This window comes from Oryzias latipes, chromosome 23 (assembly GCF_053564925.1).
Source record: "Oryzias latipes strain Hd-rR chromosome 23, Olatipes_Hd-rR_3.1".
NCBI classification, from domain to species: Eukaryota; Metazoa; Chordata; class Actinopteri; order Beloniformes; family Adrianichthyidae; genus Oryzias; species Oryzias latipes.
The window spans coordinates 6,672,162-6,691,615 of NC_136259.1; the positions used below are offsets into that span (position 1 = coordinate 6,672,162).

The following is a 19,454-nucleotide window of genomic DNA, read 5'->3' on the forward strand; positions in this document are numbered from 1 at the left end:
CGTTGACACTTTTATCTTTAAAACTCTCCGACCAAAAGCAATTATTCACAGGCACAATGAAAGACGAGCATAATGGCAGAGCGCAGCAGGCTTTCCACCATGTGGAAGTGCTGCTTCAGGCTTTTATTTTGATAGCATTATGCACGCGCAGGATAAACACTTGGGTGTTGAACAGTTTAACAGCTTTAGTGCCAACAAGAATTTACAGCAAATTAAATCTGGAAATTTAGGGTCTTTTTCACCCATTTTATTGAAGGGGGGATTACATTGTACCAATTGTGAAATACGACTGGACCTGAGGTAGAGCGGTCAACCTCAGGTCCGGTTGCTGCCCTGTCCGCCCACATGTCGAAGTGTCCTTGGGCAAGACATTGCTCGTGGTGGGTGAGGTTAGTGCCCGTGTAATGCTACATTCACACCGCCTTCGGCAACACACCATCAAGTGATCACTTCCAATGAGAAGTTAATGTGTGTAGATGCACATCTGTTCAAGCTAGTTTTCAAGTCCATTTTTGGGCCATTTAATGCGTGTTGAAGGTTAAACTAGTTGAAATTTGGCCAGTCAGGGACTCGGATTTGGTAGTGACGGATGGGAAGCATCCTTTTCAATGCACGGAAGTACCAACCCTTTGAAAATTAATCATGAAGGAGAAATTAATAATTGCGGTTTGTGTCTGGCTGGAATTATATTACACCAAGGGCGAATCCGAATTGCTTCCCCACCCCTACAGCTTCTCCCCAGCCCTATTTTTATCCATCCAAGCGGAGAGATCCAAATAATCTCACCAAATTCGGACGTTACTACCACTACCACTTTAGCGCGTAGCTGCCAGCGCTAAGAAGATGCATATCAACATTAGTTTTATAACTTTAAAAAGTCATGCAAAAACACAATACTTACATTTAAATGTAAACTTCTGTGCTTCAGAGCACACTCACGGGAAGAAATGTGTTTTTCCTCCACGCCATAGCGTGATGCGGAACATCCTACCAGCGAAGGGATAGCCAGCCCTTGGTTGCTACCATTCCTCCTTAAAAAAAAAACCCTCACTTTTGGACACCACTACAGCTTCTAATGCCCACACAATTGGAGTAACAGAGTAGCCAGAGGGGTAAGGATTTGCTAAATTCAAGTCTTTTGTACATCATAATAGATCTGTGAAAGAAAAAAACCTGGAGCGAGAGCCGCAAGATTTTCACCGCTTTGAAATTTCACACCAAGCCGTATCACGTAGCGACAGTCCAGTGTGAACACTGTGCTAAAAGTGCGTACAATAATGTTAGTTTAGCCCAGGGGTCGGGAACCTATGGCTCGCGAGCCATATATGGCTCTTTTGATGGTCACATGTGGCTCGCAGACAAATCTTTAATTATAGTTTTTTTTTTTCATTAGACCAGTCCTTCTCGGGCGCGATGCGATGCCAGAGGCGCGCAGTAGTAGCAGTGCTTAGAGAGAGAAATCTGCGCCAGCGCTATCAGTTACTATTATCTATTATTTCACAGAGTTTGTACCAGCTGGAAACCTGTGAATTGACGTGCATAAAACTACGCGCTCCCGTCTCTGAGAAAGAGCGCGCAGATGCGGGGACGGGATGTGTGAGGGAGAAAGCAGAGGGTGGGGCTGAGGTGTTGTGGGGACAGGCAGCAGGTGAATCGCGCAGGGATTGTAAAAACGTAAAACCCGCTTCCCGTCACTCACTGCAGCGTGTGAGTGTGTGTTTGGCTCCCCGTCTGCATGTGATCAGTCTTTGTCACATCTACAGAACATTCAGACCTACGATGACGTTTAAAGTCTCAACGCCTGAACGAAGCAGAAACTCAACAACCAGACTAGACCATCAACAAAACTACCACGAGAAATACTCATCATTTATTAGCAACAGAATAACAATATTAAAAAGAATCCACAGACTTATTGTACTTTAAAAATGTTGAAATTAAATCAAATGCACACATTCATTTGTATATTTAGTTTTAAACAAATTGTCGCGGACTGAGTTGGATGGCTGTTGGGTCGCGTTCTAAATTTTGGAGTTCATTGAACGCGTCAAGCAGAGCTCTGATTGGCCCTCAGTTCTGTCGCTCAGCCTGTTGTTAGGTAGTTTGGACCAATGGGGTTCAGCTATGGGCCGAATAAGGGAAATGGGAGGGCTGCAGCGGGAGCAGGGGAATATAAAGTTGGGAGAAGCGCTCTCGTGTCGGCGGGAGAGATTCAGGAGTTGCTGAATTAATTGAACGACGTTTGTTGCGGTCTGCAGTAATCGGAATAAAGAACTTTAAAAGAGGTTAAGTCTCCGTGCCTCAGTGTGGGGAAGGGACACTACATTATTGTATGGCTCTTTCGAAATTACATTTCAAAATATGTGGCATTTATGGCTCTCTTGGCCAAAAAGGTTCCCGACCCCTGGTTTAGCCCGTTCTGAAACATGCATCACATGCCTGTACCATGTGACAGCGGAGCCGCCATTAGTGTGTGAATGAGGCTGTGACTGTAAAGCACTTTGGGCCTTCAAGGAAGGCAGTAAATCAGTATACACCACTTACCATGAAACAGAAATTTGGAATTCTTTTTTCTATAGAAACATTTGATCCCTATTCATTAGGAAATTGGGGGTTTAATGAGAAATGAAATAGAATCAGATCCATACATCTGTGTGCTCATTAAAGGTTTTCAACGGTGTGTATAGATCCTGTTAGGCATCTGAGCTTCCTTGTAGCGTTCTGCTTTTTTTTGGTCTAAATCAAAATCCTCAAATCACTAGCTAAATATCCAAGGAGACATGACTGTGCTGCTCCTGAAATATAAATACAGGCTGTTTCTTTGGTTTTGAAGTTTTCGGATTTCTTTTTTATTTTGCTTTTCAGAGTCAGAGCATCTTTTAGGTTGTTGAATTTATCTGTCAAAGAAAAAGGTTGATGCGTGAAGATGGTGTCTTTGTATGACGTAGTCTATAAAAGGAGTTTTTGGGCTTGGTATGAGTCAGAAAAGGTAATTCAGCTCCCACCTCCACACGCCTGTGTGGGTGGCAGCAGAACAGACAGCTCACTCTCTTTTGTTTATCCTTGTTTTTTTTTTTGGGGGTGGGGGGGGTTCTGACTTTGCCGGGAACAAAAAGGGTTGGGAATTTCTGTTTTTCTTTTTAAGTCTTTTTTTTTTTAAATCAAAGCAGTATTAAAGCTAGTGGTAGATAGCTTTTAAGGCTTGACTGTTTATGAGAGTGCAGTGAAAGCCAAAAGCCGAGTCCAAATTAGATCAGATTATGCCTCAATACATTTGAAATAATCCTTTCTGTTTCCATTAATCCTTTAAGCCACATGTTCCTGCAGGACTTTATGGTAGTTTTGCTAGTTTGTTCAAGTTTTCCCCCCCCATTTTTTAAAACTGTATGGTAGTTAAACCAACACGAAGACCTTTATTTTTCTTTTATACATCTTTTTATAAATTATAACTTTATTGATTCCAGTGACAAAGCAACATGAAAAAAGGTCATTTAAAAAAAAAAACTAAATGTACTTTACATGCAAACTGACATGTAACTGTTTCAATTCAATATGTCAGTTTCACTGAAAACAAAAACGGTGAAACTTGCTGAAGCATATCAACATCTTCTCCTTTAGGAACTTGCAATCTTGTTGCTACCGCGATGTGCTACCTCGCTTAATTATTGTGATGCTATAGACCAGTGATTAGCAACTTCAGGCCTCGAGGCCCGCATTCCTGCATGTTTTCCAACATACCCTGCTCTGGCATGTTCTAATCGGACTGGACACACCTGAACCAGGTAAGATCAGTCAGGAGTAGGGGTTGGATATCTGGAAATCACGCAAACACACTTGCCCTTAAGGCCTGGAGTTGCCCATCTCTGCTATAGACTAGCACTATCAGTCATTATGTCTTACCATGAAACTTTAATATAGATAGGCTATAGTCACAACCGTAAGGGGGTGTTGTGGGTTTCTGGGTTGTCCGGGCCTGTGGAGCATCATTAAGAGGAGTGGCTGCATCTTAAGGGGGTACACAGGTGAGTCTTGCAGTTCCTGTGAGGCTAGCTGAAAATGGAACGCACAATTGTTGTGCGGGTGGTAAGTGTCTCATGAAGTATTCATAAGGTTAATGTTAGTTTTACACACACCTATAACGAGTTGCTGATGCTGTCGTACAAACTTAAAAGGTCCCTTGCCAAGTCTGCAGGCTTTAGGGGCATTGAAAAAAGGAGAAGTTGAAATGACATCACTACATCTCACCTACTGTACTTCCCTTACTTTACCCTTGTGTGCTGTTAGTGTTTGCTACAACCTGTATCCCGCAGCAAACCCGTAGAAAAATCTTCATGAACGGGTTCACTGAGCGGTCTATGGCCTTGATATTTAGTGCAGGCCACCTGTAGCGCATGCCCAGCACAGGTTTTCCAATTTTTTTGCCCGGAGGCAGCCCGCATCTCACCGTAAGGACGGTTGTGACTAAGGGTTTGGAAAGTGAGTGTGTGACATCCCCCTGGGCTTTGCAGTAGGCGATATATCAATGTCTATGGTTGCCAACGTCTTCACCAGATATGACGTCCTCGGTTCCTGGACTTCCTGAAAACAGGGAGTTGGAAAAAACAAGAATGTCTGACAGCTGTTGACGATCATTTTGTCCCTAATTGTTAAAATCCCTGTCGATAAAAGTGATCTTTCCAAATTATGGGAGGAAATTTCTCACTGTGTGGCTGTAGTACAACTGAAAATTAACAGTCACATGACACTCAAGATGCCACACCCCTTTTCCAGGACTGTTTTGATTGTAAAAGATTAAGTAAAATATAGGGTTTGGGAAATTTGAAGAACAGTTTTATAGTCAGTCAAATACATTTATTTCTGTTTAAAATTAGGTTGTTTTACGTATTTACTTGAGAGATACGCCCTTTAGTGGTTATATAGTCAATTGGTTGATTTCATTTTTTAAACTGGGGTCAAACCGGAAGTCTGAGAATTTGCCCCTTGTACTTTATGAGTGAAACAAGTTTTTGTTTTTTCTCTAGTTCTGTATAAGTTACCCTAACATTAACATTAGTTAGCTTTCTCATCATCTAAAGTTCCTAAAACTTTTGTTTCCAACTTGGTGCCTCGTCTAGAGCAGTGTAGTCAAGCATGTAACCATCAGGTCTGCAAACGAGTCACGTCTCCTTGTTTACTGCCAGTGATTTGAACATCTCACAGCTAATAAACCTTTGCATCAGTGCCTCCTAGCTCCCCCAAAGCACATCCACAACAGTAATTATCCTCATCTTGTCTCTAGCACTTGAATTTGTTGTTTATGCGGTTGCTTCTCCTCAAAATGATCAGGGCTTATACACACACATCAATAAGCAGCACTGTGAGCTCCTAATTCGGGTTGATGCTTCAATTTACTTTTCAATTTGATATCTCAAGTTAGGGCATGAATATATTCTTCTTGAGATCCAGATGATTTGTAGGTTTTCCTAGGAAACAAGCTCAATTTAAACTGCGGGTCTCTTTCTCTTTATGGTATCTTTTATTCACTGCTTGATCCTTTCTGATGCTAAGGACGGTCTTGATGTCTTATATGCCCAATACTACATTTTTATTCAGCCAAAAAGGAGAAAAGACCCGATGTGGTACAAAATATTATCAGTACTCAAGGTTGCCATTATCTGGTGTTTCAGGCCTGGCTGTGGCTCTGCAGCTCCTACACGGAGACATCGAGCAGCTGAGGCGGGAGTATATGGTCCTGTTCACTCGAGGTGTGTCCATTACCAGGAAACTGGGCTTCTCTGACATCATCATGCCAGGTGAGATGTTTTCCAATTCATTTGTTTCTATGTAAAATCCAGTGTATCTCATTATATTTTTCAGTACTTCAAATTCTAGAGTATATTAAATGTTTAAAAAAATCTATTCAATTAATGCTTTGTCATAGAAATTTTATTTTAATTGAATTTAAATGAACAATTCCCTTCTTAACTCACTTTGTTTTGTTGTTTAAAATGCTAAGATCCTGGTTCACGCATCAATAAGAAAATATGAATGTCCTTAAACATTTAACAACACCCTCGAGAGACAACACGGATAATTTATCGGTCGATTAGACTGCTAACCGTTCCAGCAATGCATTTCGCACTTGTCTAGCTGTTGTATACATTTATTTCACGCATTGCATGTAATCAGGGAAAACAGTCAGTTGATGTCAAAATAAAATGCAAAAATGAATCGCATGAGAATTTCTGAAGCTGCTCTCTGAAGTCATCTTGGCATTTGCCAATAAAATGCATTTTGCATAAGTTGAGCAGTAATTACAGTGATTTTCTTTTAAGACAAGAAAATATTTCAACCAAAACACCTTCTTTTAATCGTTTTTTTTTTTTAAACTGCTTAGATATTTAGAATATGACATTGTGGGAAATGTTGTTTGGTCATGGGAACTTTGTTCACAAAAATATCTATACAGCATGGAAAGAAATGTTTTCAACATCTAAATGTTACACATTTATGTAAAAGTCTTTGATCTAACATTAATTTAAAGCCGTTTTAAAACAACAACACTTAATTTCTCCCTTTTAATATTTTTTTCTTACATTGCATTAGCTTTAAACAACAATGAAATAAATCTACAAACTTGTGTTATTTAAAACAACTGCTTATAGTTTTTCAAAACAATAAACTGCTTCCACTGCTACTAGGTGTTAACATTATATGGGAATGAACAACAACTCAGCTTTCCTTCGTAGTTAAAAACAAACTGAAGAATTTAGGAATTTAAAATTTAACTTTCACATAATCTTTTGTATAAATATGTAGCATTCAAGCAAGGTGTTTAGCTAGTTAAACATTCAAATTGCTACACCTCTGTCTGCTTCAAACAGCTTACATTTTGTTTAGATTGATACATATTTAAGTCTATATATTTTTGCTTATCTGAAATATAATTGAACCAAATATTTGTACAATTTAAAGACAAACTTGTCTTTCTCATCAGCATTTGAGGTTGAAACCTGATTCCTCTCCTCTCTCACGTGAGAGTGCTTTCCTCTCTAAACGACACGCCCTTGCAGAGACCCTCGGGCCCTGTTGAATGGGCTCTTGTTGTCTTGGTAACAAACGCACAGCCCCCTTGAATTGGAAGATGAAAGCAAAAGACAAAACATTCATGTGTAGATTTATCTATGCATGAGAAAATGTGATAGACTGTTTGGATTTGCTACCTGGATTCTTTTTGACTACATAACATAAGGAAGTGTCAGTAAAGAAAGCTAGTTATTTTAGGTTGATAAAAAGGCGGTAAAACCCCTTCACTGGTTCACCAACACAGATTTACGTTCATTTCTTTTTTCTTTAGTTACAAACCCTTAAAGCTGAGTGCTCCCGTTCTTTCTGCTTGTGTAACCCCACCCTAGGGCAAAGGATGCCGTCTGCTCCTTTTGTTTTTGTTTTTTACTACAGGATTTGTACCAGCCTGTGTATTTTTCCTCATCTTTTGTTGTTATATAAAATTTCCAATCAGAAAAGTATGTAAAAAATGAAGTGCTTTATCTCCCCTAAAAAAGGTATCAGTTTCCATGGTTTCTGTTATGAGGGACAGAAGATCAGTGTTAAAGAAACTATAGGTGCACATAATGTTCTCCTAGCTTGGGTACTGTACAGTCAGCTACAGCTACAACAAAAATCTGCGGTCTGCATGTTTATATTTCTTTTTCTAACCTTTATGGAAGCTTGTTCCTTTGAGGCTCTGCATAACAAATGGAAGGCAGTGTGAACTTTTTTTTTCTCTCCCTCTAATTTTTCACCACTTAGACTCAAGCTACGCACACACTAGACATGTGATGTGTTCAAGAATGCGCTAAACGTGCATTCTTGATCACGCATTTAGCCCATGGTGTTTACAGATGACAAGCAGGGAGAGGCTTCTTTTTCTTTTTCTACTGTTTTAGTGCATTGTCCAACACCTATAGTCGGAGATGTTTGGTGTGAAATGTCAAATTTGTGCAAATTTTGTGAATCTTGCTCCAGGCTTTTTCTTTCACAGCTCTATTCCGATATATGAAAGACTTGGTGTCATTGAATTCCACCCGGGCACAAACTATAATTATTCATTTCTTCTCAATGATCAATCTTTAAAGGGTTGGTACTTCCATATTTAAAAAAGGACACTATCTTTACATCACTACCAAATCCGAGTCTGATTGGTCAAAGTTTAACCTGGTTTACTTTTGAACGTTCAGTGGCTAAATGTTTTGTAAGTAGAGCCTGGAAACAATCGTAGAAACTTGAGTAGCTACACTTGAATGCGAGATTTTAAAGCCAGATGCCCGAAACGTGTATTTAGACACGCTTCTCGTTGAAAGTGGTCACTTAAACACGCATTGTAGAGGCCCGTGTGACAGTAGCTTAAGAGTTAGCAAACCGCTATTCACATTATGAAATAATTATGAAATGCAGCAGGTTTATTAGCTCAGCTAAAATGACACAAAGCTATATCAGGGTCAGGCAGGCAGGAGTCAATAACGAGCATGGGAGCATCAGAGGAGAGATTGGGTAGACAAGATGCAGACGAGAGTCGGGGCAGGCGGGCAGCAAACGGAGTCAGACACAGGGTCAAGAAACAGAAGATCAGGTCCAAATACAACGCTCGGAACAGAGGGCAGAGTGGCACAAACAATACTTCGCACTCAGCTTAACTCAGTTCAGTGCCTAAGTACGCTGTGGTTGATGAATGAGAGAGTCAGGTGTGTGGCATCCAGGAAGTGTGTGCTGGGGTTGCTGGGAGTTGTACGGTGGTTAGAACTCTGGGTACCGCTTCCGCCGGTGACCAGAGGGGGAGACAGAGGTCTTACTTCTGACTGTTATGGTATTATAAAAATCAATTTTGACCTTTATACACCTTTTTATTAGATTTTACTTTTAATTTCTACCTCCTTTCACTGACTCTGAGCAGAAATGTAATTTCTTTGAGCTTATTTTAATGCCGGCTGAAAGGTAAAATTACATTCAGGTCTGGCAAAGAAAAAAATCACTCTGAAAAACCCATGTGGGCTTATTGATGAAGTTTGCTCCTTCACATAATTTATGTCTATTTTTTCCCCCTATTCCTGCAGGAGAAATGAGGAATGACCTTTACATCACACTGGAGAGGGGAGAGTTTGAGAAGGGGGGAAAGAGCGTCGCCCGAAACGTAGAGATCACAGTTTATGTGTTAGACAGTGATGGTCAGATCCTTAAGGTAAAGCCTTCATATTTCACTTGTTTTTTTTTTATTGTTGCAACATCATTTTACGAATGTCTTATTTGTAGTACAGCTCTTCGTTTAAACATGGGTGACCCAATTGGAGGCTAAGTGTCTCTCCTGTGTGTTGCCCATTTCTGGTTTTAGCAATGTGACAGTCTGCCTCTGTGGTTTCCCTCTGTGGCTTGGCGTTTTACAGGAAATAGAGTCAAATAAAACCCTGCCTAAAGTGGCGCTGCCACCACATGGCACGCAACCCCCTAACACACATAAATGCACTCATAGACTTTCTTTTTGCTCATTTTATAGCAGTTTCTTGGGAGCACAAAAAAGTATTCATGTCTGCTCTGTCATATTGCCTTTTGTCGTTTTTCCTGCTTATTTTAGAGTCACGCCGCCGCCGGTTCAGGCGAACCAGGGGGAGACGAGTACCACTCTCTGGTTCTGTACCACAACAACAGTCCTCGCTGGGCGGAACAGATCAAACTGCCCATCCCGGTGGACATGTTCAGGGGATCTCACGTTCGCTTTGAGTTTCGGCACTGCTCCAGTAAGCCCGAATTGTATTACCCGTCATTTATTACCTGAATGGTTGTGTGAGCACCAGGTTTCTAACACATTAAAAGGCCTCTGGTGCTTCATTTTACAACCTTTGATAAACCTGAGGAGTCTTTCTACATTTTGTTGGTAGACTTCAGAATCGATCTGTTAGATATTAAAAGCATCAGCTCTATCTGACCTTTCCACAAGTCAATTTGTCTCTCTAAGAGGAGTGGTCGTCTGCCATTCCTGTTCCATGGTTATCCTAGTTAGTTATTTCTATGAGAGATAACATTTTTTTCCTAACATTGAGCTCTCAATATCTCCCTTTTTCGTAGACAAGAGGGGAGAGGCAGAGCCTGTCCTCTCATAACAAGCTGGGATGATTATTTCCAAGTTAGGAAGCATTGGGGCTGTATGCAGTAGCCTTATTACTCCTGGCAGTCATTTGCACCGAAATGCACCCTGTTAAGATCCCAATTTAGACCTGTAGTGACACCAAACTAAAGGGGCCAACGAGTGTGTATGACGGCCTGTGGACGTCTGAGCCAAGCGCCTATGGAAATGTGATTAGCAGAGCCTCTTAACGCTAATTTAAGCCAAATGGAAAGTTCATATTTCTCTTGATGTGTTTTTAAGTACTGTCTTGGTTTTATTCTCATTAGGCTCCAGCAAGCAGTTGTAATTTTTTCATTTGCTTTCGAGGTCTGCAGTCTTTACTTTTTAACACAACCGAAAAGAGACTGAAAGGATCTGTCAACATTAGCGGTGCTGTGCATTTTTATAGTACATTGTTACAGAAAATTGAAAAAATTGTTTTCTCTCCTAAATATAAAAACAACATTCATTAAATTTACAGTACAGACCAAAAGTTTGGACGCACCTTCTCATTCAGGTTTCTTTATTTTCATGACTATGAAAATTGTAGGGTCACACTGAAGGCATCAAAACTATGAATTAACACATGTGTAATTATATACATAACAAAAAAGTGTGAAACAACTGAAAATGTGTCATATTGTAGGTTCTTCATAGTAGCCACCTTTTGATTTGATTACTGCTTTGCACACTCTTGGCATTCTTGATGAGCTTCAAGAGGTAGTCACCTGAAATGGTCTTCCAACAGTCTTGAAGGAGTTCCCAGAATGCTTAGCACTTGTTGGCCCTTTTGCCTTCACTCTGTGGTCCAGCTCCCCCCAAACCATCTGGATTGGGTTCAGGTCCAGTGACTGTGGAGGCCAGGTCATCTGGCGCAGCACCCCATCACCCTTACACAGCCTGGAGGTGTGTTTGGGGTCATTGTCATGTTGAAAAATAAATGATGGTCCAACAAAACGCAAACTGGATGGAATAACATGCAGCTGCAAGATGCTGTGGTAGGCATGCTGGTTCAGTATGCTTCAATTTGGAAGAAATCTCCAACAATGTCACCAGCAAAGCACCCCCACACCATCACACCTCCTCCTCCATGCTTCACAGTGGGAACCAGGCATGTAGAGTCCATCCGTTCCCCTTTTCTGCGTCGCACAAAGACACAGTGGTTGGAACCAAAAATCTCAAATTTGGACTCATCAGACCAAAGCACAGATTTCCACTGGTCTAATGTCCATTCCTTGTGTTCTTTAGCCCAAACACGTCTCTTCTGCTTGTTGCCTTTCTTTAGCAGTGGTTTGCTAGCAGATATTCTACCATGAAGGCCTGGTTCACACAGTCTCCTTTGAACAGTTGTTGTACAGATGTGTCTGCTGCTAGAACTCTGTGTGTCATTGACCTGCTCTCTAATCTGAGCTGCTGTTAACCTGCCATTTCTGAGGCTGCTGACTCAGATGAACTTATCCTCTGCAGCAGAGGTGACTCTTAGTCTTACTTTCCTGGGGGGGTCCACATATGAGCCAGTTTCTTTGTAGCACTTGATGGTTTTTGTGACTGCACTTGGGGACACTTTCATAGTTTTCCCAATTTTGGGACTGACTGACCTTTATTTCTTAAAGTAATGATGGCCACTTGTTTTTCTGTATTTAGCTGCTTTTTTCTTGCCATAATACAAATTCTAACAGTCTATTCAGTAGGACTATCAGCTGTGTAATCCACCTGACCTCTGCACAACTCAACTGATGGTCCCAACCCCATTTATAAGACAAGAAAAATCACACCTATTGAACCTGACAGGGCACACCTGTGAAGTGAAAAACATTTCAGGTGACTACTTCTAGAAGCTCATCAGGAGAATACCAAGAAACTCAAACTCAAACTTTATTTATTTATATAGCGCCTTTCATTTTGGTTAAAAACACAAAGCGCTTAACATAAAAACAGATAAAACAGTCATAAAAATGAAAGTTGTTAAAAACGGAAAACAAAGGACAATCGCACAAAGAAGGGACCCCTCCCTCACTACTACTTGAGCCTCTTCTTAAAAACGTCTGCAGTCTCTGCGGCCCTGAGGTTCTCTGGCAGGCCGTTCCACAGGCGAGGGCCGTAATGGTGGAACGAAGCCTCACCGTGTGTTTTGGTCCTCACCTTAGGGACAACTACGAGGCCAGTGCCAGAGGACCGCAGGGTCCGCGAGGGCTCGTATTTTAAAATAGTATCAATTAAATAATAAGGCCCAAGACCATAAAAACAATTGTAAACCATTAAAAGAACTTTAAAATCAATCCTGAAATGCACAGGGAGCCAATGCATCGACTTTAAAATCGGTGTAATGTGTTCCCGCCCTCTGGTTCTCGTCAGAACTCGTGCAGCAGAGTTCTGCAATAGTTGCAGATTTGAGATCGACTTTTTCGGTAAACCAGAGAGCAGGGCATTACAATAATCTAAACGACTAAAAATAAAAGCATGCATTAACACCTCTGTTCTGGCAAGAGAGAGGAAGGGGCGGACTCTGGCAATGTTTTTAAGATGATAAAATCCTGTTTTCACAACGTTTCTGATGTGAGGAATAAAATTCAGCTCAGAGTCAAAAAGAACGCCCAGGTTTCTCACACATTGAGAAGATTTAAAATTCCTAAGTTTGGGTAAAATCATCTCTCTCTTGTCTTCAGGACCAATGATTAAAACCTCAGTTTTGTCCTGGTTGAGCTGCAAGAAATTTTCTGCCATCCACAACTTTATATCTAAAATGCAGTTTAAAAGAGTGTTGACAGGTTCAAGGTCATCAGGAGACACGGCGATGTAAAGCTGTGTATCATCAGCATAGCTGTGAAAGTCAACACCGTGTCTCCTGATGTCATCCCCAAGAGGCAACATATACAATCTAAAAAGTATTGGACCCAAGATTGAACCCTGGGGAACCCCACAACTTATTTCATGGACTCCTGAGGACCGAGTATCCATACTCACAAAAAAGTGTCGATCTGTGAGATAGGAGTGAAACCAGATAAGAGCAGTTCCTGAGAGGCCGACCCGACTCCTAAGTCGGTCAAGTAAAATCTGGTGATCCACCGTATCAGCAGAGATCCACCGTAAGATCCAGCAGCACCAGAACAGAAAGTTTCTGCGAGTCATAATTATGTCTGAGATCAAAAGAGAGCCATGGGATCATTTACTAAATGGAAACAATATACTTTGAACGTAAACAGACAATTAATCAAGCTGAAAGTAGCCCAGAATCATTTAGCCTTTCATGGAATTCTCTTTGCCATGTTAGCATGCTAAAGCCCCAAACCTTTTTGAGGCCACAGTGTAGCATCACACTATCTAGTGAAATAAATTAATGCTAAATTAGTTTAACCACTACTAAGTATAGTAAATATGTTGAAGAATGCTAATCCAAAGCTAAAATAGCTGAGCAAGCTGTAGCAAAGCTAAAGCTAATTTAGTAGCAATGAAGAAAGCCACTAAATACCGATAGTCGAAACTCTAAACTAGCTTAACAGAGTGTCAACGTCGTCTGAATAACAAGGAATAAACATTCCTTTTGTTAGTTTTAAAGGAAATAAAGTATCGTGTTTGCTATTCTTTTTTATTGATAGGAAATATATATTTAAGCTATTTTAGAGTTGGCCCTAGCATTAGCTAATGCTAATGCCGCCTCCTGCATAATACCAAGTATAAAACCTGAAAGAACAAATTCAATTTGAACTAAGTAGTAAGGCGATAAACATTCAACCACTGTCGTGACAGGCAACAGTGTCCTTTGGTGGGATTTTTACATTTTATTTCAAATTATCTGCTCTAAATTGTATCTATCTAACATGCTCAAATGCAAAATTGTAATATTAGGTTTAAATTTGGTAAATACTTTTCTGGTGTACTAAATATTACCATGACTGCAGCTGTGCTGCCTTAAGCTCATTATTAGACAATACTATCTGACAACTCATTAAAGTTTAATATTTCAATACGAAACTGAATGGTTTACAACAGCAAAGACTGTGTCACACAGCAACTACAAACATTTTGAGCATTTTCCATGTATGAAATGTTGGTCTTTCATGCTACATGCGTGATATACATAACTCATAAGTGTTTCTTGCGTTCGTTATTGTACGCCTTTTTCCCGTTGAGGGTTTCGACCCACGGGTCTTTACGTAAATTCGGTTTAGAGCATTTCAAAATTTTTGGTCGATGGAAAATTGCGCAGTTAATGCATATTTTATGTAGCTTATAAACAATTATTACGTCATTCTTACGCAATTGTGCGTGATTTTTGAAAGATGGATATACAAATTTGTGGCTTTTCCCGACCGTTTCACGTATGTCCACGTATATCTAACAGACATTTCATGCATGTACCACCGATGTATAACTTCACTTCTTCCGTGGTTTTAACGTGGTTCATTTGTTAAACATCTGCGTAAATTTCACGTAAAGACCACACCTTTTCTCACAAATGTTTACCAATGCAATATATACAAAATGTACGTAGTGGCTGTGTGACACTGCCTTTATGTAGCAAAGTCAGAAATAGAATAAATTAGACGTTGAATAGAAAATACAATTAGAAATAATCCTAATCTGACTGTAGTTGTGTTATTTACAGATTCTTTAACTTTGTCAAACGGTTGCACAACTGTAATTTTTTTCTTTACGAAAAGACAACAACAGATACACAACAAGAGAAAGCTTTACTGTCTGTCCAATCTTCAGTTTCCATGTTTTTTTTTCAAACATTAGCAATATTCTTATGTATTTGTGAATGTCTTGCTGATTCCATTATATTGCGATAAATCAACATAAACTATTCATTTTGCACGCATACAACAGCTGTTGAACAGCTGTCACCAGAGCTCCACTCTCAACAGTCATGATTGTCCGGGACTGTTAAGGCAAAAGTGCATCGATTTGTAATTTAGTTCTAGTCAAACCTGCTATTCCTGAGAGAGGAGCTACACACAAACTTACAGACGCACACATGCACACACACAGAACTAAATTAATTACTGGCATTGTATTGAAAGCAAAGCGAAACTCTTTAGTCATTTGGGTTTCACTTCCTGCTGTGCGCACATTAGTAGTTTAGTGCCAAAGCAGCAGATAAATCAGATTACATGTGTTTATAGTGTAAGTTATGCCTAGAGCTTCACAAAGCTCAGATTAATCAAGCTGCCTTTTCATGCTTTTCATCCATGGTTGAACTTGTGGATTGATGTGGCTGCTTTAAGTGGCCATAATCTTGACTTTATTTACATATCAGCTGCATTATTCATATAAGGCCATGTAATAAAATAAAATAAAAAGGGATGCCTGTTTTTTTTCCTCTCTGTTTCTTTACGCCTGTGTGCCGGGCTCACCATCATGTCCATGTGTCATTGTTTACCAGCGAAAGACAAAGGCGAGAAGAAACTGTTTGGATACTCCTTTGTGCCTCTGATGCAGGAGGATGGCAGGACTCTGCCAGATGGCACCCACGAGCTCATTATCCACAAGGTAATAATTGCATGGCCTCACTCCTGAGACACAGACCGAGCAGCGTAGAATTGAATTTGAAAGGAATGTATACATACTGGACAGTTGTTGGCGGAAAATGTAAGTCATTTGCTCCAAATGGCTTAATCCTTCCCCTTTTGAAGTCTACTCCCACTAACTCACAATTGGCGAACTTTATTTCAGACCGGCAGTGCTAATAAGTAAGCCCCACTTATGCAATATTGTTAAAATTAATTCATTTGAGACTAAGAGCTGACGCCTGTTTACCTGGGAACGAGGACTGACTGACTGTCATATCAATCCTCTGCACCTCACATTTTTCAGACGACGAAAGCCACAGAATCACTGATACCCTTAAAGAAAAAGTAACTCCAAAGATTACAAGTAATTGTAGGGTACTTTTTTCTCATCTGCAGGCTTAGGGTGTGTGCACAAACCTCCAGCTTTCTGGACGACTTTAAAAAGCACTCAGACACCTTATTAGCAAAGCGTTTTTCAGAAACCAAGGCGAACAAAAAGATTGGTTTTTCTCCTTGTTCCCTGTTGGGATGTAAGATTTAGTCTTACCAATTCCCAAACCTGCGCCTGCCAGTTTTGGAGGACAACTTTCTTAGCACTGTGTGTTCCCATCGTCAAGGGGGGGAAGGTCCATTGTAATGCCAGATGGAGGGGTTGCGGAAAAGCTCAATGAAGCTGGCATGGCCTAGTTTCTTCTCCGACTCAAAATAGACTCAGAAGAATCAGTCCAAACTGTGGGGTTGCTTTGGATCTCAAACACTCTCAGCTATACAGTACATCAAGGCTGCACATGTAATCCCTGCCAGGGTTTCATCATTGCCTTCTGTAGTTTGATCATCATGGATACTGTTCTGAAACATCATCGGCAGTTAAACTTTGATTTAGATCTCCAACTAAGAAAGCTTAAATTACTACATAACGTACCAGACGTCCTTCTAGAACCATCAACACAATATCATCCATATTTTTAACGGGTTCTCTCCTTCTTTTCCGTAGTATTCAATGCCGTTTAGAAAATCCATATTTTTGTTTTGTCCAGTGTGAGGAGAACACCAACCTGGCTGACTGCTCCCGCTACCTGAAACTGCCGTGCTCCAAGGCCAACCTTCCATCCAACAATCAGACGCTGAAAAGCACCAAAGAGTCTTTCTGGATCACCAGCTTCCTCTGTTCAACCAAACTTACCCAAAATGGTAAACTACGTTAAGTTACCTATAAACGAAGTTAGAATTGAGGTGTTGTGTATTCCAAATGTTGATTTGAATTTGGTAAGTGCTGTCTCAATGTGGATTTGAAAGAGAAAGTTGTTTTTTTTGTGTGAAATCAGTTTTAAGCTGCGGTAATTTCAAGTTGTGCATGAATAAACTTTTATTTTGTAGGTTTTTGATATTCGAGTGTACATGTGAATCGCAACCAGTTGGTGTTTTCTTCTATTCTTCTTGTAACTTCACAAGTGAATCAAAGGTGGAACCCTCTGACTTCAAAAAATTGGTTTTTTTTTTCATAATAGGGTGATGCGCAGCTTGGTGGCTTAGTGGTTAATGGTGCGCTCATGGTTGTGGGTTCAGATCAACATTCAGATCATGAATGGGACTTCCTGGTTGATGCTCAGCATTAAGGGGGGTTAAGACTCCAACTGGTTCCAGAGCATTTAACTGATGTGTGACACCTGATGGAACTTCAACTTTAGCTTTATTAGGGGGGGATTTTTCTGTCAGTCTGACCAGTTCAAATCTTCATGGAAACTATGAAAATGTCATTATTTTCATGACCACTTAACGTCGAATCAGCTTTCAAATGTGGGCGTGGTCTTTAAATTGGCCATCATGAAATCTTTAGATCTGCAGGCGCTTAAAGGATTTTTTGGAATCAACTTTTGAGTTTCTTTGTCTCACATATATTACATTCTTAGATTTTCTATGGTTTGCAGCCAAAATGATAACAATCATATCAACTAAATAAAGCTAGCATGTAGCATCAATGCTTCAAAAATAAATGAGTTTGTATGTTTACTTTCACTACCTCTTTTTAGCCTTTTTTTAACAAACGACAAAAAATGTTACATAGAAAATCTTGGAAATGAAGCATTCTATGTTTTTCATAATTTCAAAATTATTGGTTTAAATTTCCGCTGAAAGAAACTATGAATTACGCACACAAACTCAAAGCTACACACAAACATGCAAAAACAAGTCACAAATCAAGAATAACGCACATACAAATCAGGGGAGACTAGTTTCTCTACATTTTTTTAGTGTAGTTGTATATTTTTGCGTAGAGGTGTGTTTTAGTTAAAGCTTAAATATAGAAAATTCTCCAGGCTTTTAACAGAAGATTGTTACAAAAGGCACTATACTGACTTTGGGGTCAGAGACTTAGGAAATAAGTAAAGTGCCTCCTTTCTGGAGTGGTATCCATTTTTTTCCTCTTTGGCCAGGTGAGATGTTGGACCTGCTGAAGTGGCGAGCGCATCCTGAAAGAATCCTCGATAGTCTATCAAAGCTGAAGGAGATCGATGGCTCTGAGATTGTCAAAGTAGGTCCGGCTCCTTCCTGCCCTTGTGGCGTTTAATGCATTCTATCGTCGTCATGTGACTTCAGTGATTGATGAAGTTTATGAACTTTACTTTCTGAAGGGTTTTTTTTTTTTCTGCTCTCTTAGTTTTTGCAGGACACCCTTGATACTCTCTTTGGGATTTTGGATGAAAACTCCCAGCGATATGGTCTAAAGGTTTTCGATTCACTGGTAAGAACATTTTCTAAACTTTCTGGTCCTTTCTCATGTAGAACCACCGTGTGATCGGTTTAGCAACGGAAGACGACGTTCCGCTCCAGGGCCCACCCAACCAATCTGACTCCAGCCATGCTGCACTCGACTGAAGCAGCAGATCGATCTCTTTTCTACTTCATCTCTCCATCAGTTTCCTCTCCATGCCATTTCTTGTTGGTACCCAACAGGGGTGCAAAAGTCTGAAGAGCTGCTCTTATCTGCCATGCTTTTTGTGGTTATCAAACCAACCAACTGGACAAACACACAATGTGTATCCACTGTCAAAGGGCTGCAGCTTTTGACATTTTCTGTATTATTTTGAAGTCCCTTTAAAAAACAACCTTCCATGTCTTTAATTATTTCCTACTAAAAAAGAAATAGCTATTAGCATTTTGTCAGATGTTGATGGGAGATCCCAGCAGCCCATTGGTTACATGTCAAAATAAAATACAAACCCAAAAATAGAAACGTTTAAATTTGTTTTCTCCAAACAGAACAAAATTGTATTCATTTTTAAATAATGATCTTTTACACATTTCTGCTGTTTGTAGATTTTATGTACAATTATATTTGCCCTCAAAATTTGAAGGTGAAGCTATAATGAGTCAAACAACAGCACAATAATATTTAAGGAAATTGGCAGTTTAGCTGTTGAAGATTCCATAAGCGGCTGCAAAAAACAAAACGGGATAATGTTTAAGGAATTGACAGAAGTTAAAGGGCTGCATAAAGTTGTGTATTGATTACTTTTACTGAATTTCATTCTTTTAAAGTCAGTAGTATTTTGTAAAGATGAACTAAAAAAGAATCAAGAGGAAAAGGAAGGAAAAGAGAAAGAAATGAAAAAAGTAAAAGACTTTTATAATTTTAAAGCACGCATTTACAATTTGTACGACTTTTTGAATGAAAGATTGAAATAAATGAGAACCTGTTGAGAAAAAAAGGGGTGAATTCAAGATTTGAGTGCTCAACATTTAAGGGTTATTAGTTAGAAATATGATTCAAAAAAGATTTATATTTGTTTACGGGAAAAAAA

The 19,454-nt window shown here is 39.9% G+C and overlaps 1 protein-coding gene and 1 long non-coding RNA gene across 7 annotated transcripts in view; one reads left to right on the top strand and one right to left on the bottom strand.

Moving 5' to 3' along the window:
* Positions 1-19,454, top strand: part of dock4b (dedicator of cytokinesis 4b) — a 152,670-nt gene that overhangs the window by 77,469 nt on the left and 55,747 nt on the right. For all 6 annotated transcript variants that reach the window (XM_011490916.4, XM_020714319.3, XM_020714318.3 and 3 more), the window contains exons 13-19: positions 5,667-5,792; positions 9,093-9,217; positions 9,608-9,770; positions 15,525-15,631; positions 16,689-16,842; positions 18,087-18,184; positions 18,311-18,394. In XM_011490916.4, coding sequence (XP_011489218.1) covers positions 5,667-5,792; positions 9,093-9,217; positions 9,608-9,770; positions 15,525-15,631; positions 16,689-16,842; positions 18,087-18,184; positions 18,311-18,394 — 857 coding nt within the window. The remainder of the gene's footprint in view (positions 1-5,666; positions 5,793-9,092; positions 9,218-9,607; positions 9,771-15,524; positions 15,632-16,688; positions 16,843-18,086; positions 18,185-18,310; positions 18,395-19,454) is intronic.
* The window catches only part of LOC144989309 (uncharacterized), a 150,894-nt gene that overhangs the window by 5,850 nt on the left and 125,590 nt on the right, over positions 1-19,454 (bottom strand). The gene's annotated exons all lie outside the window — the stretch shown is intronic.